Source organism: Phyllobates terribilis, unplaced genomic scaffold (genome assembly GCF_046119375.1).
Source record: "Phyllobates terribilis strain yellow unplaced genomic scaffold, ASM4611937v1 Scaffold_1__5_contigs__length_1240528914, whole genome shotgun sequence".
In the NCBI taxonomy this organism is placed as follows: Eukaryota; Metazoa; Chordata; class Amphibia; order Anura; family Dendrobatidae; genus Phyllobates; species Phyllobates terribilis.
In genome coordinates, this window is record NW_027362761.1 from 247,330,734 (window position 1) to 247,356,358 (window position 25,625).

Sequence of the window (25,625 nt, forward strand, 5' to 3'; positions counted from 1 at the left end):
TCTCCACCCCCCCCGCTCTCTGCTGACATATAGGAGGACACTTCCGGGAACCATAGAATCTGAATAGTGGCTAGAACGTCCCCACCTGCAGCATAGGCAGGCATTCAGCGGGTAGAGCGTCTCGTCCTCTCCGTGTCTCCGGGCTGCAGTCATGTCATACGCCTATCTGTTCAAATACATCATTATCGGGGACACAGGTGCGTGATGGCGGCGGTGCACGGCGCAGTGTGGGGGGCACTGGCCCTTCTGTAATCTGCCCTATCACCGCTGCTGGTGGTCAGTGAGCGGAGGGGCGGCCATAGAAGCCCTCGTACTGTCCTGGCGTCACCCAGCTTTCCCAGGCTCCTGAGCGGATAGGTCTGGGTAGAGGGGTCAGCTTTCCTAAATGACCTCCTCCTCCATTAAATCAGGTGTCTGGTGGGGGCCACTGAGCTCGGGGCATGCGGCCACGTCATGTATTCGGGCTTTACTCCTGACAGCCCCCACTCATTGTGTCTATAGGGATCGGAGCGCCTGTACTGTATCCTCCTACTCTGATGGATGTGGACGAGCTGCTGCCAATCATTGGCTGCAGCGGTCCTATGACACAACAATTTCATTAGTGCTTGGTCTCCTGAGCTTACAAGCTCTTTGCTGTGCAGCTTGTGAGCGCTTCTCTGACGCTCCAGAGGTAAAGCTGTGTCTGCTTCCATCATCAGTGAGTACACCGTATGGCCCAGCGCTCAGATTAATGGGGTTGTCCGTCCCCAGAGGGGAGGTTGCTGTGTGGCTGCAGACGTGTGACTCCTCGCAGCACATGCACCGCACACTGAGGATTTGCTGGGTGCGGGCGGTCATGTGACTGCGATCTGCATACTTCTGGCCACATTCCCTCTAGACTTGTCCAGCCTACAATACACTTGCATTAAGCGAGGCTGCGCACGTCTAGTCGGCACATGACCACGTGTATGCACATCGAATACTTGCAGCCACACTCCCGGTATCGGAGAATCCTTAGGGTGTGTGCACACTGAGTATTCTGTGTGCAGAAATTTCTGCATCTCTCAGGAGGAAGACGCAGCCTCAAACTTATTCAGTGGGTGAAAAATGCAGAGAGAATTGACATGCTGCCGATTATGTTCTGCACCGAATCTGCAAGTCACAAATAAGCAGCGTGTGCACGACACTTCAGGATTCTCATTCACTTTGCTCTTAAATCTGCACCAAATGTACAAGGTGTGCACACAGCCTTACAGCGCAGTGTGAGGATTCCCACGTCTGCAGTCACATCCAGTACATTGCCTGCAGACTTTTACCCCCAAGGCCAGACGGCCCCTATAAGTATTTATTTGTAGGTCTTGTAGAAGTGGATGGGAGCTGACACTCCTCAGATCACCATTAAGTTTTAAAAAGAGTTAATTTTGAGCCCGGAAGTTATGCCGACGTCTCCTGAGGGGGCGCTCTGTATACCAGTATTTCTGCAGGGTTCACCGCAGTAAGATGTGCCAGGTTCCTCCTCCTAATGATTGTGACCCATCTTTGCGCCACATCTAGAGCTCATGCATTGGATCACATGTCTCCTATAAGTACTGCCATTGTTGTCGCTGGCAGCAGCAGGTTGACACTTGCACCAGGTCTACACCAGTTTTCTGGCACAGAGTATATTTCTGTACCCTAATCCTTTCCTCCTCGCAGGGCATGTCTGCATCTTGTCTTGTCTGCTGTCATATTGCCCAATGTAAAAGGAGCGAGGCCTGGTCTTACCTCCTCCGCACTGCTCCGCTGGGCAATGGTGCAGTCTCCAGCTCGGGCTCCTTATCTTAGCAGCTCGGCTCAGTATTGGCCTGTGCTATCTATACTAGTTCTCAGGCAGAAATCCTACAGAAGTGGTGCATAGTTCAGCAGACTGTTAATCATTATTCTATCACGTGTTTCTTTTATTGAGACAAATTGTTAGTACGTATTCATTAAAGGGGTTATCCACTACCGGCCAGGCCAGGAGTAATCAATTCAGGACCTGAGTTAAAATAAACAGTGTGTACTCCCCTGCTATAGCAGCGCCACTTCAGCAATGTCAGCACTGCAGTTCCCGGTGGGGACATTACGTTGTTGTCCGGTGCTGTGCCTCTGGTGACATGGTAAAGCTGCAGCTGACAAGCAGTCACTTATTGGCTGCAGGTGACATGTCATGTGGCAGCAATGTAACAAAACCACCTGGACCAGCGACGCTGACAGTGATGGAGCGGCCCCGCTGCACAAGGTGAGTATACACTGTTTTTATTTTAATTTGGATCCTGATTCGATTAATCTGGACAACCCCTTTAAGGATTAATTTACCTTTCGTCAGAACTGGATATATGTACGTAGGCAGGATCAATTATATGCATATCTAAATGAGCTTGTTTTCCCCAGGTTACCAGTAAATCATTACTGAGACTAGCATATTGTATTTTCCCTTATTGAAATTTGTGGTTTGTTAAATCCAATGAGAAAAAACAATCTGTCACCAGATTTCAGTGTTAACTGCACAGGTCATTGCATAGACATTAGACCTGATAATGATGCTGTTTAGTTTACTTCTGAAATTTCATATCAGAATGGCTGTATAATCGTTTATGAACTTTTACCTCTTGGCTGATTGGCAGCTCCTCAGTGTCCCTCCTCCCTGCTGCTGACATCTCACGCGGCTCAGTACAAGCTGCAGTTGTCAGACTGGCGGAGGGACTAAACACACTTGGGCTCATCAGCTTTCTATCCAATGCTCTTCTCAGGCCATGTTCACACAGTCAGTATTTGGTCAGTATTTTACATTAGTATTTGTAAGCCAAAACCAGAGGACCAATCAGAGGAAAAGTATAATAGAAACACGTCGCCACTTCTGTATTTATCACCCACTCCTGGTTTTGGCTTAGAAATACTGATGTAAAATACTTAATGTGGCCTTAAGAGAAGGCTTATACAGCCATTCTGACATCGCTTTTCACAAGAAGTACATCAGTGTCATCTGGTATTATTTAATACTCCTCTATACAAGCTGTATTGTGAAATTTGGTAACAGATCTGCATTTACAGGGTTACATGGGAATAGAAGGAATAAAGAAAGGGAGAAAATAAATAATAATTATAAATAAATTAAAAAATAAGTTATTTCTGAACCCAGTTTTTGTCTAGCGAGTTGATCACCACAGTCCATTGAAGTGACCGCCATCTTGTTACACCGATAGAAACCTGTCTAGAATGTTAGGAGCGGGCAGCCTTGAGCTTGTGCAGCAGGACGCTCCTCCACGGTGTCCTCCAGATGACCTATACACTTACTGCCACTACCTGAAGGGCACAGCAGAGGACCCCTACTGCACATGCTCACAGCTGTCAGCTCCTAACATTCTAGACAGGTCTCTGTCAGTATAACACGGCGGTGGCCATATTATACTACAGTGATCACCTCCCTGCACAAATGGAATGTAATTTATTAATTCAAAGAATTTAGGAACTTATTCACAGTAACATCTACTTATTTTCTGCTCTCGGTGCGCCCCTTTAAGTACTCCCGGGAATAGAGTTTTCACAGCAATATCTATCTTCAAAAATGAAAATTGAGCAGAAATGGTTAAAACGGTATATGAGGAAAAGAGGAACCAAGAGGTTGAAAAGGCCACGCATACACTTCAGTTAACGGCCCAACAATCAACGTGGTGTTAACCCCTTAGGTGGCGCCCCGCTAAGCACAGATCTGTCTTTACATCTATGTTCCAGTTTAACCCTTTAAGAACAGTCTATTTTAGACCTTTAAACCCCGGTTATTGTATAGGGTGCATTACTCCAGGGCTAGACTGCCCAGAAGCTTGGTAGCAGTGTGTCAGTGTGTACTGGGGTCTGCGGACATCACTATTCTAATGAGGAGTTAGTGGCGTCGCCTTGGTCTTACCTGGCCCCTCACCTTTCTCTGGAAGGACTCCAGTACTGGTACCAGTCCTTGTTGTTCTTGGCACCTGAATCGTACGTTGGCAGCTTGTGGTAGATTTCCTTTTTTGCACTTTGAGAAATTGTTAGAAATGAAATCTTCCAGTGACTGCAGGCAGACTGTGTGCCACCTCTGCCACAGAGCCCCGTGTGTTACAGCCACTCGGTGGCATTGCCCTGGCCGGATGATATATCTGGTATAAACATTACTGCTTCCTTATCTGCCCTGGCTGCCTGCCACGTGATACCAACATCCAGCCCCACTGATGTTTCACATTCCTCCCCGCCATCCTCGTCTTCCTCTACATTCTTCTAGGAGGGGTGGGGTGCTTGGCTGCACGCTGCCGGATTGCAGTACTTGGCTTTTGTTTCAGGGTTTGTAAGCTGGTACCAGATCAAGGTGCAACAGACGACAAATCCTTCCTTAGTTTTCGATGTGTGGATTCCATTCCTCACTTTGCATAACAAATACTGATGCAAAACACTGCCACAACTTTCCCAAATCAATGCAGCAATCTTACTGTCATGAATAATGCCGTATCCATATACAGTCATGGCCGAAAGTGGTGGCACCCTTGAAATTGTTCCAGAAAGTGAAGGATTTCTCCCAGAAAATGACTGCAGTTACACATGTTGTTATACACATAGTTATTTCCTTTGTGTGTATTAGAACAATACAAAAATCTGAGGGGAAAAAAGGCAAATTGGACATAATTTCCCACTAAACTCCAAAAATGGGCCTGACAAAATTGTTGGCACCCTCAACTTACTATTTGGTTGCACACCCTTAGGAATAAATAACTACAATCAATCGCTTCCTATAACCATCGCTTCTTAGACCTCTCGACTGGAATTTTGGACCACTCTTCTTTTGCAAACTGCTCCAGGTCTCTCATGAAGGCGCCTTCTCACAACAGCAATTTTAAGATCTCTCCACAGGTGTTCAATGGGATTTAGGGGTATGTGGCCACGCGGCTTCTGCCTTCATTATGCAAATTAGCGGCCCAAATTTTTTTTTTGTTTTTCACATGCAGACTTTCCTCATTGTTAATGTAGGTACAAAATAGTCGGCACTCTGTAAACCTTGTTAGTAATAGTGGTGCACGTGGAGAAGTTGCAGACAAAGTAGAGAAAATCCCGGCACTCGCATGTGTTCAATCAATTCATTTATTCCACATGTAGGAAAAATACAACAAGACGTTTCAGCCCCTTACAGGCAATTGAAAAAAGCCTGTAAGGGGCTGAAACGTCTTGTGTAGTTTCCCTACATGTGGAATAAATGAATTGATTGAACACATGTGAGTGCTGGGATTTTCTCTACTTTTTCCTCATTGTTAGTCTGACATGCTGCGGTCCTGAAAAATGCGCCACATGTCAGTTTCCGCAGGTGCACAGAGACGCATAGTGGACATGGGATTTCTAGAAATCCCATCCACTATGCTGTAACATCTGGATGACGCAGCGGGTTTGACGCTGCAGATTCAAACCCGCAGTGGTTCCTGATTTTGGGCACATACCCTTAGATCCTGACTCATTGCTGGCCACTTCAGAACTCTCCAGTGCTTTGTTTCCATCCATTTTTGGGTGCTTCTTGCGGCATGTTTGGGGTCATTGTCCTGTTCGAAGACTCATGACCTAGGACGCAAACCCAGCTTTTTGACACTGGACCCAAAATCCTTTAGTAATCTTCAGGTTTCATGATGCCTTGCACGCAGTGCCAGAGGCAACAAAGCAACCCCGAAACATCTTTGAACCGCCACCATATTTGACTGTAGGTACTGTGTTCTTTTCTTTGTAGGCCTTTTTCCTTTTTCGTTTAAACAGTAGAATGATATGCTTTAACTAAAAATCTCTATCTTGGTCTCATCTGTCCACAAGACTCTTTCCCAAAAGGATTTTGGCTTAGTCATGTACATTTTGGAAAACTGCAGTCTAGCTTTTTATGTCTGTGTTAGCAGTGGGGTCTTCCTGGGTCTCCTGCCATAGCTTTTCATTCAAATGTCTACAGATACTTCACACTGACACTGATGCTCCCTGAGCCTGGAGAATAGCTTGAATTTATTTGTAACTTGATTGGGGCTGCTTAGCCACCATCCGGACTATCCTGCGTTGCAACCTTTAAATGAGCTTTTCTCTGCCGTCCACGTCTGGGGAGATTAGCTACAGTGCCATGGGTTGTAAACTTCATGACTATGTTGCTCACCGTGGACAAAGGAACATCAAGATCTCTGGAGATGGACTTATAACCTTGAGTTCCTTAATAGTGTTCAACAATGCTGGTTCTCAAGTCCTCAGGCAGTTCTCTGCTCCTATTTCTGTTCTCCATGCTAAGGCCATGGCCCTACTATCAGTATTTGGTTAGTATTCGGTCAGTATTTTTTTTCTCAGAAGTGGGAGCTGAAAACAGGAGTGGGTGATAGTGGTGGCCAAAAGTATTGGCACCCCTGCAATTCTTTCAGATAATACTCAGTTTCTTCCTGAAAATGATTGCAATCACAAATTCTTTGGTATTATTCTCTTCATTTAATTTGCTTGCAAGGAAAAAACACAAATACTATCAGTATTTGGTTAGTATTCGGTCAGTATTTTTTTTCTCAGAAGTGGGAGCTGAAACCAGGAGTGGGTGATAGTGGTGGCCAAAAGTATTGGCACCCCTGCAATTCTTTCAGATAATACTCAGTTTCTTCCTGAAAATGATTGCAATCACAAATTCTTTGGTATTATTCTCTTCATTTAATTTGCTTGCAAGGAAAAAACACAAAAGAGAATGAAGCAAAAATCAAATCATTGATCATTTCACACAACTCCAAAAAAGGGCCGGACAAAAGTATTGGCACCCTCAGCCTAATACTTGGTTGCACAACCTTTAGCCAAAATAACTGCGAACAACCGCTTCCGGTAACCATCAATGAGTTTCTTACAATGCTCTGCTGGAATTGTAGACCATTCTTCTTTGGCGAACTGCTCCAGGTTCCTGATATTTGAAGGGTGCCTTCTCCAAACTGCCATTTTGAGATCTCTCCACAGGTGTTCTATGGGATTCAGGTCTGGACTCATTGCTGGCCACCTTAGAAGTCTCCAGTTCTTTCTCTCAAACCATTTTATAGTGCTTTTGGAAGTGTGTTTTGGGTCATTGTCCTGCTGGAAGACCCATGACCTCTGAGGGAGACCCAGCTTTCTCACACTGGGCCCTACATTATGCTGCAAAATTTGTTGGTAGTCTTCAGACTTCATAATGCCATGCACACGGTCAAGCAGTCCAGTGCCAGAGGCAGCAAAGCAACCCCAAAACATCAGGGAACCTCTGCCATGTTTGACTGTAGGGACCGTGTTCTTTTCTTTGAATGCCTCCTTTTTTTTCCCTGTACACTCTGTTGATGCTTTTTGCCAAAAAGCTCTACTTTTGTCTCATCTGATCAGAGAACATTCTTCCAAAACGTTTTAGGCTTTCTCAGGTAAGTTTTGGCTAACTCCAGCCTGGCTTTTTTATGTCTCGGGGTAAGAAGTGGGGTCTTCCTGGGTATCCTACCATACAGTCCCTTTTCATTCAGACGTCGACGGATAGTACGGCTTGACACTGTTGTACACTCGGACTGCAGGGCAGCTTGAACTTGTTTGGATGTTAGTCGAGGTTCTTTATCCACCATCCGCACAATCTTGCGTTGAAATCTCTCATCAATTTTTCTTTTCCGTCCACATCTAGGGAGGTTAGCCACAGTGCCATGGGCTTTAAACTTCTTGATGACACTGCGCACGGAAGACACAGGAACATTCAGGTCTTTGGAGATGGACTTGTAGCCTTGAGATTGCTCATGCTTCCTCACAATTTGGTTTCTCAAGTCCTCAGACAGTTCTTTGGTCTTCTTTCTTTTCTCCATGCTCAATGTGGTACACACAAGGACACAGGACAGAGGTTGAGTCAACTTTAATCCATGTTAACTGGCTGCAAGTGTGATTTAGTTATTGCCAACACCTGTTAGGTGCCACAGGTAAGTTACAGGTGCTGTTAATTACACGAATTAGAGAAGCATCACATGATTTTTCAAACAGTGCCAATACTTTTGTCCACCCCCTTTTTTAGGTTTGGTGTGGAATTATATCCAATTTGGCTTTAGGACAATTCTTTTTGTGTTTTTTTTTTTCCATAGAAGACAAATTAAATTAAGATAATACCAAAGAATTTGTGATTGCAATCATTTTCAGGAAGAAACCGAGTATTATCTGACAGAATTGCAGGGGTGCCAATACTTTTGGCCAGCACTGTAAATGCAGAATTGGTGACTTGTTTCTATTATACCTTTTCTCTGATTGCTCCCACTCCTTACTTATTGGAGAAACTGTCTAGTTTGTACCTCTACAAAACAGACGGTATATTAACTTTTCCGTAAAGTGAATACTAAAGATCTCGCTCATGATTGCAGTTTATAAACCAAGGGCTTGTGCACACGACTGTAAAAATCGTTTTGACTGATGGCGCTGGGTCCCCACGTTATTCAATGAGGCCATGCACATGTCTGATTTTGTTTTTGTTATTTTTCCTCTGATTAAGTGGTCCGAGGAAAAATATTAGCAGCGTGCACGATTTGCCTCCGATAATCAGAACGCACTCAGCCATTTATATCTATAGGTCCATTGAAAAAAAATCAGAGTGCAGTTCACTTTTCACGGACGGACTGCATGAAAAAGATGGAGAAACTTTTTTCTTTTTTTTTTTCACCATAATCTGACCAATTCTCTGGGATGTGAGAGAAATCGGTCGCATGACCCTAGACTATCTACCCTGTGTCAGGGGAAGGAAAAGTCTGGCATAGCAGATTTTGGCATGCTCCTTCCTTTTATTCCCATGGCAAAAGAGCCCCTGACGGACATATCTTGCAGCGCTTTACTCCCCTCTCCCAATTTAACGCATGCTAGGCTGAGCAGATCCGATGGTCTGATACAAAGCTGTGCTGATCTGATTGTAAGGTGTATGACCACATTAAGGGTTCAAATTCTCCGTGCATGTGCGGCCATCAGCTCACCAGTAAGTCATGTCTGTCTGGTCTTGGCCATAACTTGTAGCAGCATTGCTTGAAACGCGTTGGTTTTGCTGCCGCCAACATTACGTTTACGGTTTTGAGATTTTAACTTCCACCCCTGGTCCTGGGGGTACAGCCGTTGAATACAGATCCTCTTATCTGATTGTATGGACCATATTTTAACAAAAAATGCATAGCAAAATTTTTACTGGAGTCAGTATGTCCCCTTTAATAAATAATAAAATAATTACCTCCATTGATTAGCTTTAGTGCCTGACATAGCACACTGGACATTCAACATGTAACGCGTATTAGTTTTTATAGGCAAAATCCTAATGATTGAATAAAAATATTGTACTTAACAATCTTGTCTGAGCCTTTATCTTAAGAGGAATGTGTCAGCAGGTTTTGCTGTGTAGTCTGAGAGCAGCAAGATGTAGGGGCTGAGAGCCTGATCCCAGCGATGTGTCATTCACTGAGCTGGATGTTGCGGTTTCAATAAAGTGTGTTTTATCAGCAGGAGATTATCCCTACAGGACTAGGTGTCTCGTGCCTCTTAGTCCAGCCACGCCCCCAGCACTGATCAGCTGCTTTCTATTAATGTACAGTGTGCACAGAAAGTGGCCTATCAATGGTGTGGGTGGGGTTATAAAGGGCTCAGCATTCTGAGCACTGCTAGACCTGCAGCAGAGAAATTGATTGTATCAAAATGACAGCATGCAGCCCAGTAAGTCCCACACTGCCGGAATCAGGGTCCCTGCCCCTACATCTTGGTTCTCTTAGATTAAATAGAAAAACTGAGTCTGTTGCTAGGTTTTTCTAAGTGTTACCAATAACTGATGATTTTTTTGTTGTTTTTTGCAGGAGTAGGAAAATCCTGTCTACTGCTGCAGTTTACGGATAAGAGATTTCAGCCGGTCCATGATTTGACAATAGGTGAAACGTCTCTTTTCATATCTGCCTTTCTATATATCTCACTGATGTGTATGTGCTAATTGTGGCAGACTTCAGTCTTGTCTGATCTGCTCCTATGACGTTCACATATGCAGTATTGCTGCATACCATGGCTTTACGTTAACCCCTATTCCACATGGGTCTGATACTTTTATATCGGGCACTTGCATTCTTTGTGAGAAATGAGTTTTCCAATCGGAGAAGTTTACAGCATATCGAATGAATAAGTTCATGAAGTCTGATCTCGAGGACCCCCATAGTCCCTAGAACTCGGGTGTGTTCATAGTCCATGACCATATATGACAAGGTTGACTTGCCAGCCCACGTGACCTTTTCAGTCTTGAACACACACTTTGCTAACATATTCTTTTTCTTTTCCTAGGCGTTGAGTTTGGTGCCCGAATGATTAATATTGATGGAAAGCCCATCAAACTGCAGATATGGGACACGGTGAGGCCAGATTTTAATATCTATCTCTAGTTGTGCATGCCATGGTTCTAGTACATGTGCATCTCACAAAATTAGAATATCATCAAAAAATACATTTATTTCAGTTCTTCAATACAAAAAGTGAAACTCATATATTATATATAGTCATTACAAACAGAGTGATCTATTTCAAGTGTTTATTTCTGTTAATGTTGATGATTATGGCTTACAGCCAATGAAAACCCAAAAGTCATTCATTCAGAAAATTAGAATAATTAACAAAAAACACCTGCAAAGGCTTCTTAAGCATTTAAAAAGGTCCTTTAGTCTGTTTCAGTAGTCTCCACGATCATGGAGAAGACTGCTGACTCGACAGATGTCCAGAAGGCAGTCATTGACACACTCCACAAGGTCCCAGCTTCTGGAGGAAGAGTGGAGAGGCCACAATCCAAGCTGCTTGAGGTCTAGTGTGAAGTTTCCACAATCAGTGATGGTTTGGGGAGCCATGTCATCTGCTGGTGTAGGTCCACTGTGTTTTATCAAGACCAAAGTCAGCGCAGCCGTCTACCAGGAAATGTTAGAGCACTTCATGCTTCCCTCTGCCGACAAGCTTTATGGAGATGGAAATTTCATTCTCCAGCAGGACTTGGCACCTGTCCACACTGCCAAAAGTACCAATACCTGGTTTAAAAACAACAGTATCACTGTGCTTGATTGGCCAGCAAACTCGCCTGACCTTAACCCCATAGAGAATCTATGGGGTATTGTCAAGAGGAAGATGAGAGACACCAGACCCAACAATGCAGATGAGCTGAAGGCCGCTATGAAAGCAACCTGGGCTTCCATAACACCTCAGCAGTGCCACAGGCTGATCGCCTCCATGCCACGCCGCATTGATGCAGTAATTGATGCAAAAGGAGCCCGACCAAGTATTGAGTGCATTTACTGAATATACATTTCGGATTTTAAAATCATTTTTCAAGCTGTTATAAAGTATTCTAATTTACTGAGATAATGACTTTTGTGTTTTCATTGGCTGTAAGCCATAATTATCAACATTAACAGAAATAAACACTTGAAATAGATCACTCTGCTTGTAATGACTCTATATAATATGAGTTTCACTTTTTGTATTGAAGAACTGAAATAAATTAACTTTTTGATGATATTCTAATTTTGTGAGATGCACCTGTATATAAGCCATACATAAAACTGCTAGATCGGTGATAACCCACCCATGCCGTGGATTGAGAACGGCAGAATGTATTTTATCTGTGCACCCAGTTGTCACTCTTGTCTTCTTCTCCCATGCGGTTCTGTCGGACCCATATTTTACAGTTTGTTTTGCTTGTTCCCGATCTCAGGCAGGACAGGAGAGTTTCCGCTCTATAACACGGTCTTATTACCGAGGCGCTGCAGGGGCACTGCTTGTGTACGATATCACTAGGTGAGTGCAACCACTTGTCCTGCCTTCAATAATCTGGTGCTATAATTGTCTTTCTTGCTTATTAATACCTCAGAATATATAAAATCACCTGCTGCCACTACTGATGTTCCTTTCCTTTTATATGGTCTAGCTCCGTCAATCCCATAGAAGGTGAGTGAAGCAGCGGTTGTCCTACGCCCTGTTTTAGTCACTTTAGACCAAAGTTCTCTTCTTCTCTGGTAGTCCCAGCGGTCAGACCCCCACTAATCATACATTTATTGCCAATCCTATGGTATTGATTTAGATCTCTAGCTTCTTTAACAATATTCCATGTATAATTGTCACCAATTTTCTTTAATATTCAGACGGGAGACCTTTATCCACCTCACTTCATGGTTGGAAGATGCTCGACAGCACTCCAGCAGCAACATGGTCATCATACTGATCGGAAACAAAAGGTGCAGACCTTGTTTTTCTCTTATCCTGTGCGTGCGCTATGGGAGGATAAGACAGTAAATCTGTTCATGGAAATTGTTGGGCAGAATAGAATGTGTGAATATGGAGCTGAGGAGAGCCGTTTTCTACATGGGTATTTCAGCCTATCAGATCCTTAGTGATTTTAGGGTCTACCTGCTGGGACCCTCGGCGTTCCAGAGATTGGGGCTTTAAAGCCATGAAAAGAGCGGAGGTATGCATGCACAGCCTTTGTTCCGTTCTTTGTCCATGGTACATCTGGAGTGCTGTACACTCGGCAGTCCCATAGACAATGAATGGAGCGGAGGAGGAGCCTTGTTCCGAAGGTTCCAAAGCCCCCATCTCAGGATCGTGGGGGGGTCCATACATATAGGGAATAACTTTTAATTTTTTTTGTGTCAGAAATTTTTTGAACTTCCCCCATTGGTATATATTGGCCTGTCAAGTCTCCTGAACTAGGCCAAGTGTTGCCATGCGAACACAGTACGTGTTTTACTGGTGTGTAAGACTGGCCATAGGTATAATTTATTCAGTTGAGGGAAATCTCTGAACGAAGCTATTCGATTGAAATGTTGTTCTCTTCTTCAGGCCACAATGGACATTACTTCATAATTTTCATGTCTTGGGATTACAGAGCCTTTAGATCTTAATTTTTTTTTACTCAACCCAGTGTCCAAATCATGATATTCCATGAAGTTGAAACTTGGTACATGTCGTATATCTTCATCACAAATCTCATGTGACTGACAGATTTTGGTGAAATGATTTATACATATAGTATGCCGTTCCCTCCTTTAAAGTAATCTGTCACCAAGTTCCTGCTATGTAACCCGAGACCATAATGTAGGAGCAAAAACCCTAATTCCAAGGATGTATCACTTACTAGGCTGTGTTTTGCTGTTTCAATATAATCAATATTTTATCAGCAGAAGATAATCACAGGAGGACAACAGGCCCGGTGCCTCCTAGTCCAACCACACTTCCAGCACTGATTAGCCCTGTCACTATACAATGTACACAGAAAACTGCGGTGTGGGTGGGTAATACAAGGCTCAACAACTCAGCTCTGCTAGATCTGCAGCAGAGAAAACAGACTCTATCATAACTGCTGAACCCAGTAAACTAATAAGTGATAGACCCCGATTCCAGCTATATATGTCCCTACATCATGCTGCTGACAGATTGAGTTTGACATCCCTGCTTTGAAGACAAATACAGACTGCCATAATTTAAAAGCTTGGAGAAAGTCGCAGCCAACCTTGATAATTATTAATATAACGTCTACAATTAAAGAAGATTTTCCTTTATCAAATAGAACAATTAACCTTTTCATATGGAAACAAATTTAACCCCTTTATGACCTTAGACGTATCCATGTGTCCAGGTCTCCTGGTACTTAAAGACCTTGGACGTATGGATACGTCATGGCAATTCTGAGCGCACAGAGGCTCTGTGCACGTGATTGGATCTGCGCCCCTATCATCGCAGGGGCCCGATCGTTGCCATGGTGCCCTAATGACTATATCCAGGACACCAGGCACTAGGAAGTTAGTTAGATTGTGCGCTGCACGTGATCTAACTTGTGTCTGCAGGGCTGACAGGTTGTAAGGCATAGCAATGCTCCTGCACCACTATACCTTTCTAACTGCGAAAGTGAAAGTCTCATAGTGGGACTAAGTTTAAAAACAAAAACAAAAAAAAAAAACCACAAAATTAATCACAAAAAATATATATTGCACCCATAAATCTTTATATGAAAAAAATAAACAATAAAAGTACACATTTTGTATCGCTGTCCGGAACAACCCAACATATACAACCGTCCCACTAGTTAACCCCGTTTAGTGAACGCTGTAAAAAAACGAGGCAAGAAATTATGCTTTATTATATTGCTGAGCAAAAAGTGGAATAAAACTCTATCAAAAAGACGATTGTAAATAAAAATGGTAGAGCAGAGAACGTCACCAAATTTCAGTTTTTTTCACATAGGATTTGCATTTATATCGAGCAATTGTTACCACTATCTTGACGTACAATATGTCAGGAGAAAACAATCTCAGAATCACTGGGATCCATTGAAGCGTTGGTTATTACTCACTTCCCAGCGACTGCGCAATAGAAACCTGCGGCGCTGAGCACAGTCAGATGGGGCCGGGAGGAAGCATAGCGCGCTCGGTGAGTGGCGCTTTGTGCATGCCCGGGAAGTCAGTGAGCACAGGGCCTGGTGACGTGCAGGGGAGGGGGGATATGATAATTAAGCAGATAGGCGGGGATTGCTTGGCATCCCCCGGACGCCAAGCCTGTGGAAAAAAAAATTGATTAAATTGCAGAGAAAAGCAATCAGACCTCTGCTATGGGCCATGCAGGTATGTATAGATTTACTTTTCTATACCCTGTATGGCCATAGTAGAGGTCTGATATCGCCCAGGGGGGTGACACATTCCCTTTAACTGCAGTCTGGAGCTTTTTGTGCATTAACACATCAGATATTTCATTAGATAATGTACAGTTCTGTAACCCTTTAATAAACTAGCAATTTACTAAAGCTTCTGGTTGTATAAGACTGCAATAGTCCTCTGTACTTAGTATACCAACGTATTCATCCTTCTATCTCCTTAGTGATTTGGAAAGCCGCAGAGATGTTTCAAGGGAGGAAGGAGAAGCTTTTGCCCGTGAACACGGCCTGATATTCATGGAAACCTCTGCTAAAACTGCAGCCAATGTAGAAGAGGTAACCGTTCACAAAAAGTAGCTCACCAAGATTCAATTCCTTGTTCTATTCTAATTTTTTTCTTTTTTTGCATGTTTTTCCCCAAGGCCTTTATTGGTACCGCCAAAGAAATCTACAAGAAAATTCAACTTGGGCTCTTTGACGTAAACAACGAGGTAAATAAAAGTTTTTAAAAAAAAACGAATAATTGTGCTTGTCAGCTTATTTTATAATGTTCTACATCTTTTATCCTTTTTCTCTAAAGGCTAATGGAATCAAGGTTGGCCCTCAGCAATCGCTAACTGAGCCACTAGGGGGCGCACGACAAAACCAGGCAGAAGGGAGAGGTCCCTCCGGATGCTGCTAAGGACAAAGGGTCAAATCTGGAGATGAAGGGGTCCAATTTCTGACTCGCCCTGTCTGTGCTCCTCTTTCCTATTTTAGTGTTTTGTCTTTCTCTTCCTATTTAAAGAAAAAAAAAATGGCCTCTCAGCCTATTTTAATGCACATGAGAGAGGTATAATTCTCTTAAGCCCTATTGTCATTTCATTCTGCTCTGTGTAGCAACTACAAATATTCCTTTCTAGAAAAACTTGGCAGTATTAATATATTATGTTACAATCCACTTAAATGAAGGAAAAGAAAACAAAGCTGTGCACATTCCACTGGGAAAGGGAATGCCGAGCCAATGCCTACCTGTTTGGTGCAGGGTACACAGGCACGCGGTGGGCTTTATACAGGAAGGCTAGCGGGAGCCTCGTTCCTGCTAATGTTCTAGTGAAATGAAAGCATTGCCATTACAATAGTGGCGTTCTCATGGGTGAGCCGCGACATGTCAACAGGGTACCTGACTTGTGTCCGTTTGACACTTGATGGCCTTCCATGGCAAGAATGTGCAGCCATCTTGTGGCACCTGTAGTACGTATTCTGTAGGTACAACTTTCATTGCCTGATGATTATCCAAAACGTGCATTGCTCTGTGGAATAACCTTTATTATAAGGGAAGATCAGGTGCAATTTGTGTGCGCTGACATAGTTTAAGGGGTTGTTCAACCTATGAGATTTTGACAAACTACTTACAATGGTCTAAAATAGCAAGAGGAGTAATACTCTCCTAACCAAGCCACTTCTTCTTCCATGCTGTCTTTTCCCTGGTTCCCCCGCTGGTCTGTTTACCGGGCTGTGTGCTAAAACCGGACCGCTGCAGCCAGTCACAGCAGGCTTTTACCCACCTCACTTCATGGTTGGAAGATGCTGGACAGCACTCCAGCAGCACTGTGGTCATCACAATGATCATAAACAATAGATGCAAGCCATATTCATCTTTTCTACCTATTTGTGTCCATTTTGGAAAGATCACATAATACTTTTAATGGGAATTTGGGGTAGAATGGAATGTGCGAACATTTTGCTGAGGAGAATACCATCTTATACGTGGGCACTGCTGTGCCGCAGCTGGGTGATAGACTAATGATGAGCGAGCATGCTCGTTACTCGAGATTTACGAGCATGATCGGGTGTTTTCTAAGTATCTTTTTCATGCTCGAATGTTATGCTTGAGTCACTGTGTGTGCATGATCTGCGACTGTTTGACAGCTTTAATACATGTGAGGAATGTCTAACAGTCGCAAATCATGCACACACAGTGACTCAAACATAACATTCGAGCATGCTGCAAATACTCGGCGAGCACCCGAGCATGCTCGCCGGAAGGGTTAACAGAACACGCTCGCTCATTGCTAATGGAGACCAGGGAAACCTTGGCACAGAATCTGCAGAGGATTAGCTAAGTAAATATTGCTTCTCCTTTTTTCTAGCATTGTGAATGGTAAAGGAGTTGGATAATCCCCTTAAAAACTGTCCACTTTTTTATGGCAACATATGAAGGTGGCCATAGACGTAAACTTGAACATACCATAATTTTTTAGAGTTATGTCCGTGTTACTAAAAGGTTTTTTTTTTTTCTAACTCTACCGCAATATAACAGTTATGGGATTCCCAATTTCTTGGCCATTCATGAATAACGCTTGGAATAAAAGTATTAAGTTCTTCCGGTGAAAATGTATAATTGGGCAGAAAAGCTCTTGTAGGATTCCCATCGCTGTGTATATTTTGCAGCATTTGCCCCTTTTGACAACCAGTGTCTTGGTGACTAATGATATCTGAACACTGAGGAGATTGGGAGCAAGTTGTCACATTTGGGGCCAGCATTACTTGAATTCACTTTAAGGTAGGTCCTCACGGGACGTGGTAGATTGTGCTTTACCTGCCGATTTATTGCAGGTGAGGTAACAGATCTCATCCGTGTGCTTTGGGTTTGTCCACGCACAAACTTACCTGCCGCTAATCCATTTCTGATGTGGCTTTTCACCTCACACGTCATGCCTTTTAGGCAAGGGCTAAACGGCGACACATGTCGCATTGCGGCCTCTCCTGTAATGACTTCTTATGGTGTTTTACCGAACCCCTTTTTTTGTTTTTTCCCAGTAGAATTACCGCTCTCAAATAGTCGTGTGACTGCTAGTTGCAGACATGTTTTTGGTCGCGCGACTTGTGTGAGAATTGCTGGTGACACCTCTCCACGTAGCGCCAGCCTTAATGTAGCAGAGGTGAAACTATTGTGAGTCTGCTGCAAAATCTGTATAGTACACGTTCATATTTTACATAGGATTTGCTGCCGAAAAATCCACCACGTATGGACCACGGCTTAAAGGGGTTTTTCCATTCTTTGCACCTAGATAGGATTTGTCACAAATGTATTATTGATGGGTCAGTGCCCTCACCGATTCCAAAAAATGGGCTGCATCCCTTTTTCCCACTCTTCTCTCATTGTCCATTCCTTGGCTTTTCTCCAGAGACCTAAGAATGACCTATAAACTAAATGAGAACCCCACAGATCTTTTGTGTTGGCGACTCGCTCATCCTAAAGACATATCCTATCGATTTAAATGTTGGTGGAAAAACTCCTTGGAGGAAAAGGTAGCAATTTCCTAGATAAACATTGCATGATAATTCAGATTGCCTTTACCTGTCTGTCTTATTTATTGATTACTTGTATCTATGTATATACAACCTGGAACTTGTTTTTTTGCAAAAAAAAGAAAAATTTGATTTGTATTATATTTTTCTGTCTCTGCAGGGTTTTGTTTTGTTTTTTTTTAATGTACGGAATTTTAATTTCTGTTTTTGCACTTTAATGCCTGTAGGTAGGTACCAGAGGATGCCATAAAGTATACAGCGCTTTATGTATTTGTTTTCTGGTGGCCGATGAATGTGTTAATAAACTTTTTCCCATGTTAAAACTTTTGGAAACGTTTCTGTTTTAAAACTTGAACACTGAATATGCGTGGATGTGACCTGTGTATTATAGAACTGGAGGTATGATGGCATCAGGGGATGGGCAAACCTGGCAATTGCCTGAGACTAACGCTGCATTCACACATCTGCAGGAACAGAAACCCTTTTTCTCCCACGTCTCATTTATTCTTCCTCCATTATTAAATACCAATTTTAGAAGCGGGGACCTAATTTAGTCAATGTTTATGCTTAATTTTTTTCACATCTTCAAACAAGATTTATTACAGATATCATTACTAGAGCTGTTCTTTTACTTTTGCAGCCGGGCTGTGGAAACAGGCATTGGTACTTATCACCAGGGCTGTGGAGTCGGTAAGCCAAACCACCAACTCCGACTCCACAGCCCGGCCTCACTACTGAGCGTGTACATAAAGTGCAGCACAGATTCATCTCAACTAACAGCAGAGATCCTTAGATCAGGAACAGAACAGACATTTATAGGACATTTCATAACTTTCCCAAATTCTTATGACCATTTACAGCACATCCTGTATTGAACTGCTGAACCCAATTTATTACCGTATATATTTTCAGGGTCTGTTCATTTTATACTGACTCTTACTCCACAGTCCTGCTTATCGCACTGCCAGGTTGTACGCACAGTTGTGGCACAGCAACTGGCAGTAGTCAGCAGGTTTCTGTGGCCTGGCCCCATATGCCCCCTGAGGACTAAATCATTTATTGAAAACACTTTGTACTAGACAAGTCTATTTGCCCCTCTAGCCACGCTGCTATCGCTCAGTATAAGGGCTCTTTCACACGTCAGACTGGAGACACTGACACACGCAGACCCATTCAAATCTATGGGTCTGTGCACATGTCAGCGTGTTTCCACGGACCGTGTGCTCCACACGCTGACATGTCCCTTTCTTTTTACAGGCTGCATGGTCCACAAAATGTACCACACCGTACTCACACTATGACCATCAGTGTGACATGTGCCAGCACCTAGGAATCGGTGTACAGCTAGTGATGTTCCCAAGCGCCGGGGTCCTGAATGCTGATCTTGTCATTGTCGCTTGCTCGTGCTGTGGTATAATTTCTGTGTGTCCAGGCTTTTCACGATTATAACATGTGAAATTTCTTTGTCCTTGCCTGGACTTGTTCGTACATAAGAGGGGCTCTGGACAGGGTTTTTGCCTTATGAAGGGCATTTGTTCCTTTCACACCCTTGGCTACTTTGTCTAACAGCTAGGGTACTCTAGGTGGGACCCTATTGGTGGCTCTTTAATCACTGGCTTTAAACCTTCAACAGAGGCACAGTAAACGGTTGTGAACTTTACATGTGTTCTCATATACCAAGTCCTGCCATCTTTGCCAGATATAATACACTGTGTGCAGAATTATTAGGCAAGTTGTATTTTAGAGGATTATTTTTATTATTTATCAACAACTATGTTCTCAGTCAACCCAAAAGACTCAAATATCCAAGCTTAATATTTTTGGAAGTTGGAGTGGGGTTTTTTTTAGACTTCGCTATCTTAGGAAGATATCTGTTTGTGCAGGTAACTATTACTGTGCAGAATTATTAGGCAACTTAATAAAAACAGGTGAGATGGGATTATATTTGTTTATTTTCACCAGGTAAACCAATATCCGTGCACAAAATTTAGAAATAAACATTTCTGACATGCAAAAACAAAAAAAAATTAGTGATGAATATAGCCACCTTTCTTTATGATGACACTCAACAGCCTTCCATCCATAGATTCTGTCAGTTGCTTGATCTGTGTTCGACCAACATTGCGTGCAGCAGCCACCACAGCCTCCCAGACACTGTTCTGAGAGGTGTACTGTTTTTTCTGCCTGCAGATCTCACATTTTATGATGGACCACAGGTTCTCTATGGGGTTCAGATCAGGTGAACAAGGGGGCCATGTCATTATTTTTTCTTTTTAGACCTTTACTGGCCAGCCACGCTGTGGAGTAGTTGGATGCATATGATGGAGCATTGTCCTGCATGAAAATCATGTTTTTCTTGAACGATACCGACTTCTTCCTGTACCACTGCTTGAAGAAGTTGTCTTCCAGAAACTGGCAGTAGGTCTGGGAGTTGAGCTTCACTCCATCCTCAACCCAAAAAGGTCCCACAAGTTCATCTTTGATGATACCAGCCCATACCAGTACCCCACCTCCACCTTGCTGGCGTCTGAGTCGGAGTGGAGCTCTCTGCCCTTTACTGATCCAGCCTCTGGCCCATCAAGAGTCACTCTCATTTCATCAGTCCATAAAACCTTGGAAAAATCAGTCTTAAGGTATTTCTTGGCCCATTCTTGATGTTTTATCTTATGTTTCTTGTTCAAAGGTGGTTGTTTTTCAGCCTTCCTTAGCTTGGCCACGTCCCTGAGTATCGCACATCTTGTGCTTTTTGATACTCCAGTAACGTCGCAGCTCTGAAATATGGCAAAACTGGTGGCAAATGGCATCTTGGCAGCTTCACGCTTGATTTTCCTCAATTCATGGGCAGTTATTTTGCGCCTTTTTTGGCCAACATGCTTCTTGCGACCCTGTTGGCTATTTGCCATGAAACGCTTGATTGTTCGGTCATCATGCTTCAAAACTTTGGAAATTTCAAGACTGCTGCATCCCTCTGCAAGACATCTCACAATTTTGGGCTTTTCAGAGCCCGTCAAATCTCTCTTCTGACCTATTTTGCCAAAGGTAAGGAAGTTGCCTAATAATTAAGCACACCTTTATATATGGTATTGATTTCATTAGTCAACACCCCTCCTCATTACAGAGATGCACATCACCAGATTTACTTAATTGGTAGTTGGCTCTGAAGCCTATGCAGCTTGGAGTAGGACAACATGTATAAAAAGTATCATGTGATCAAAATACTCATTTGCCTAATAATTCTGCACACAGTGTTATTTTTCTACTAACAGGAGAAAGCCTTACTAATTTTCTCTAAGAAATGGCATAATATTCATTGGGGGCCTGACCGAGACTTATGGGGGCGTAGCACTTGGAGCACTGGCCAAGGTGGGGTGGGGGGGGGGGGGCTTACTATGCAAATGGATTGTGGGCAAAAAGGTTGCAATCCTGTTTTAGGAGTAGGAGGTTTAATGGTTCCTATCTGCCAACGGGCTACCACATACACAACCGGTTTCCACCCAATCTGGATTCTGATTCCTACATACACAACATGTCCATCCTTTATGGACAATGTACTGGGGTGGAGTCAAACTGGGAGTGGCAGAGGAATGAATGCCATCTTTGTTACATACTTTAGCATACTAAAACTTAACACCATGTTTTTCTTCCTCCAACTCGCATCTAGTTACAGATTTAGTGTTTTTGCACCATATCTCAGCCTGGTCTAGTAAACCCAGCATCATTTAAACAACTTTGCTGTTCCTACAATACACTTCCAGAAATCTTCATCAAATCTGCCACGCGGTGGACAACCAAACACTGAACAAAACCTATGCCTTTTCTGCACAAATTTCTTTTTTCTTTGTGTCTTTAAAAACAGGAATACAGGACTAGAGAGACAAACCAGTGGGGACCCATACCACACTCACTATGGTTTGTATACTCTATACACAGGGGCGGACTGGCCTGGGTGGCAGGGGGGCACATGCCCCCCAGGCCTGTCACCAAAGAAGTTGTTAAGGGCCGCTGCGCCATTTGCTGCTTCAGAGAATGCAGCTGGCTGGCACTTTGCCTTTAAGTGTGTACTGGTGTCACGGCTGGCTGCATCACTGTGCTGCAGATGCTATTCACCTCACACTGACCTTCCTCCTCCTGCTGAAGAGCTGTGGGAGATGTAATTGCGCTGTGTCTAACTGACAAGCTCCTGAGGAGATCACTTCAGCAGCGCAGTGCCTGGGGCTGGCGGAGTAAATCGAGGTGAGCACAATGTAAGTGCTTCGATATCCACTGCTTTTTTAGTGAGTGCGAGTAATGGCCGCACAGGCAGGACACTGCTCCTCAGTGCTGATAGGCTGATTCAGGTTATGACGTCTTTTACTGCTGGAGAGCTGTCCCAATGCCTGTGTGTCCATTACTAGCTCTCACTAGCAGTAGGAAAGAGGACAGATCTTCTCCCCACTGACCTGCTGCTGTAGGGAGACCATTGTTTCTGTCCCCTACTGAGTCTGGCAGCAGATCATTAACACTGCAGTGCCCAGACAAGAGCTGTGTTCACACTGAGAGGGAGGAAGCCATTAATCCATCACCTCTCACTCAAAGGCAGAACATGTGGCCAGTAATTCTTGTCCCATCGCTTCCAGACCATATAATAGTCCGAAAAGCAAAACTACCATGGATTTAGCGGAGTGAAAGTTTGCTAAAGTGTGTTTTGTTTTGTGTGAGAAATTGCATAATTTAAAGGGGTTGTCCAGTCAACACTTGACTGATAACCTATCCATGGATTAAGTCATCAATTTGATTGTTGGCGTCCAACATCCAGTTTCCCTCTCCCCACCACCGATCTGCTGTTATTTGGGCCAGCTATAATAATTGAATGTGATTGAATGGAACTACAATTTTCCATGTATAGCAGGCGTTACTGCAGACCAGCTCCTATTCCAGCTGCAGCCGTTCTACAGTACCCGGCAGCGCCTGCTACACAGCAGCACCCGCACTTTGCAGCTCTATTCAAAGTGTTTACATCTTGCCGCAAATAGCTGATTGGCAGCGGTACCTGACCCCAAACCATCTAATAGTGATGACTTATCCCATGAATAGGTCAACACTGTGTTTTGACCAGACAGCTCCTTTAGTTGTATAGACATTGGGCACAGGGGGTGTATGTGATGAACTGGAGTATCAGTGTTTAGACCTCATTCAGATATCCATGTTCTGTCCGTGTTTTTCACAGCTACAACACGTGCCCATTATTATTATTTTTTTAATCCATTGTAGTCTATGTGGCTGTTCACTTGTCTGTATGTCTGTAATGTTTCACAGACCATGTGTCTGTGCAAAGCTTACAGAGACATGTCCATTATTCTTAGATATCACAGATGAAAAGTGACAATACAAGTCTATGGGTCCATGAAAAACAAATACAGCTCATGGATGTCATCCATGTACAATCCATGTGCCGTCCATTTTTAATATTGCAAAGGATAGAAGAAGCTTTTTAATTTATTTATCATCGATGGTGAAAACGGACACATGGACCAAACACTGATGACACTGGTACGATTTTTTCACGTACATGTTTAAACATGGATGTGTGAATGAGATCTAAGAAAGTAGCGTAGATATGGAGGCAGCTCTAACTGTGACCCCCATGAGTCTAGAGTCAAACCTCGTATTGAAGTTACTGAAGTAGGCAAAAAATGTGACCAACTGCAACACTCTCTCATACTAAAAAAGTGTCCCTGAAAGTTTTCCAAAATATTGGCACTTTTAAAGGGACTCTGTCAGCACAGAAGGACTGTTCAAGCCGAGTACAGGTGCTCTATGCTTCACAGGAGGGCTAAACATTTAAATACACCTTCCCACCTGCTTGTTTTCCCTCCACCCTCCTCTTTGATTGACAACCCTGTCTTAAAGGGAACCTGTCAGGCCCCCATGCCTCCAACCCAGTAGCATTCACTTTTGTATGAGTAAATTCTCTGCCTAACCAGCCCTGTATAACCTTTTTCGGTAAAAATTAGGTTTAAAAAAAAAAAAGCATTTATAACCTCAGCTTTCCCTATGCTAATGAGGGCTTTGACTAGTCGATGTGGCGTTAGTTCCCCAGACTAGTCAGCCCTCTTTCCATGTTAAGAGTGTAGTCAAATCTCATCAGACTTGTATCCACAGATGTGCACCAACAATTAAATCATATCAAAATGGGGGAGGGGGAAAAGACAAAGAATGTGAATATATGATCATTAAAATTCATATGCTTTATTAGATTATTTAAAAATATTGGAAGAGTAAAATTACTCATGCATCCGCAGATGCATAAAGGGTAACCATCCTAGTATGGACGGTACCCACTAGTGAATCTGGTTAAATGGTATGTTAGATTTATTTGGAATGCTGTAGCCCCGTCCCTTAAATCATTAGGCTATAGCTGTATATTATACATTGCCCCTTTGACAGATATGTGCATTAATAGTCATGGTGAATAGTCTCTGCGACTTGACTTTCAAATAGATTATCCTGTAGTTAGATTTCTATCCTCACCCCCGGTACATGTGTGTATGCAAATGGAGTGCTCAGTGTTATCGTGACAGATTTATGCAGTGTAATTCACTACTGCGTATATCCTATGTCAGCCTGCCGGCCGGCACATCTAATCACCGCTGGTAGAGATAAAGGAGAAAGTCTCCTAGCCACTGAGCGTCAGACGATCTATGTTGTAAAGATTTCTGTTCACCCCAGCCAAGTGTATAATTATTGCAATTGGGGTGCTCGATATTAGCATGCCGGACCATGCAGTGTAATTCCACTGCTATACAGTTAGGTCCATATATATTTGGACAGAGACAACATTTTTCTAATTTTGGTTCTAGACATTACCACAATGAATTTTAAACAAAACAATTCAGATGCAGTTGAAGTTCAGACTTTCAGCTTTCATTTGAGGGTATCCACATTAAAATTGGATGAAGGGTTTAGGAGTTACAGCTCCTTAACATGTGCCACCCTGTTTTTAAAGGGACCAAAAGTAATTGGACAATTGACTCCAAGGCTATTTCATGGACAGGTGTGGGCAATCCCTTCCTTATGTCATTCTCAATTAAGCAGATAAAAGGCCTGGAGTTGATTTGAGGTGTGGTGCTTGCATTTGGAAGGTTTTGCTGTGAAGTAAACAAGCGGTCAAAGGAGCTCTCCATGCAGGTGAAACAAGCCATTCTTAAGCTGCAAAAACAGAAAAAACCCATCCGAGAAATTGCTACAATATTAACAGTGGCAAAATCTACAGTTTGGTACTAGTGTTCAGCGAGCACTAAAATGCTCGACCCGAGCAACGAGCCCAATATTAGTCTATGGGAGACCCGAGCATTTTTGCGACGGCACCCCCGGCAGTCTGTAGAAAGCCTAAAAAGTGCTCAAAACGATAGTGACAGAGTTCAAATGACATGGGGACAGCATGGGGATCGCCACAGGAAGCATTTCTGACCCCCAGGTCACTGCTGTCAACAACGTGGTCAGAGGTATTAAGCCACTTTTACGGGCTCACAATAAAACGTTCAAAAACGAAACTGAAACTGTTTTCCTGTGAAATATGTTAAGGAACATCCTTTCCAGGGTAAAGACTTGTGTATAAGGTAAAATAAACAAGCAAAAACAAAAATACTCCTCCACACCTTGGGCTATGTTCACAAGTAGCATTTTTTATGCGTTTTTGCACTTTTGTATTGTTTTC

At 43.2% G+C, this 25,625-nt stretch overlaps 1 protein-coding gene across 1 annotated transcript; it reads left to right on the forward strand.

The window, feature by feature from the left end:
- Positions 1-6: 6 nt before the first annotated feature.
- On the forward strand, positions 7-18,256 carry RAB2B (RAB2B, member RAS oncogene family). The gene is made up of 8 exons (XM_073671133.1): positions 7-197; positions 9,822-9,893; positions 10,294-10,361; positions 11,705-11,787; positions 12,132-12,224; positions 14,860-14,971; positions 15,058-15,126; positions 15,216-18,256. The coding sequence occupies exons 1-8, from the start codon at positions 152-154 to the stop codon at positions 15,315-15,317; spliced, it is 645 nt and encodes a 214-aa protein (XP_073527234.1). The 5' UTR covers positions 7-151; the 3' UTR covers positions 15,318-18,256.
- Positions 18,257-25,625: the final 7,369 nt, after the last annotated feature.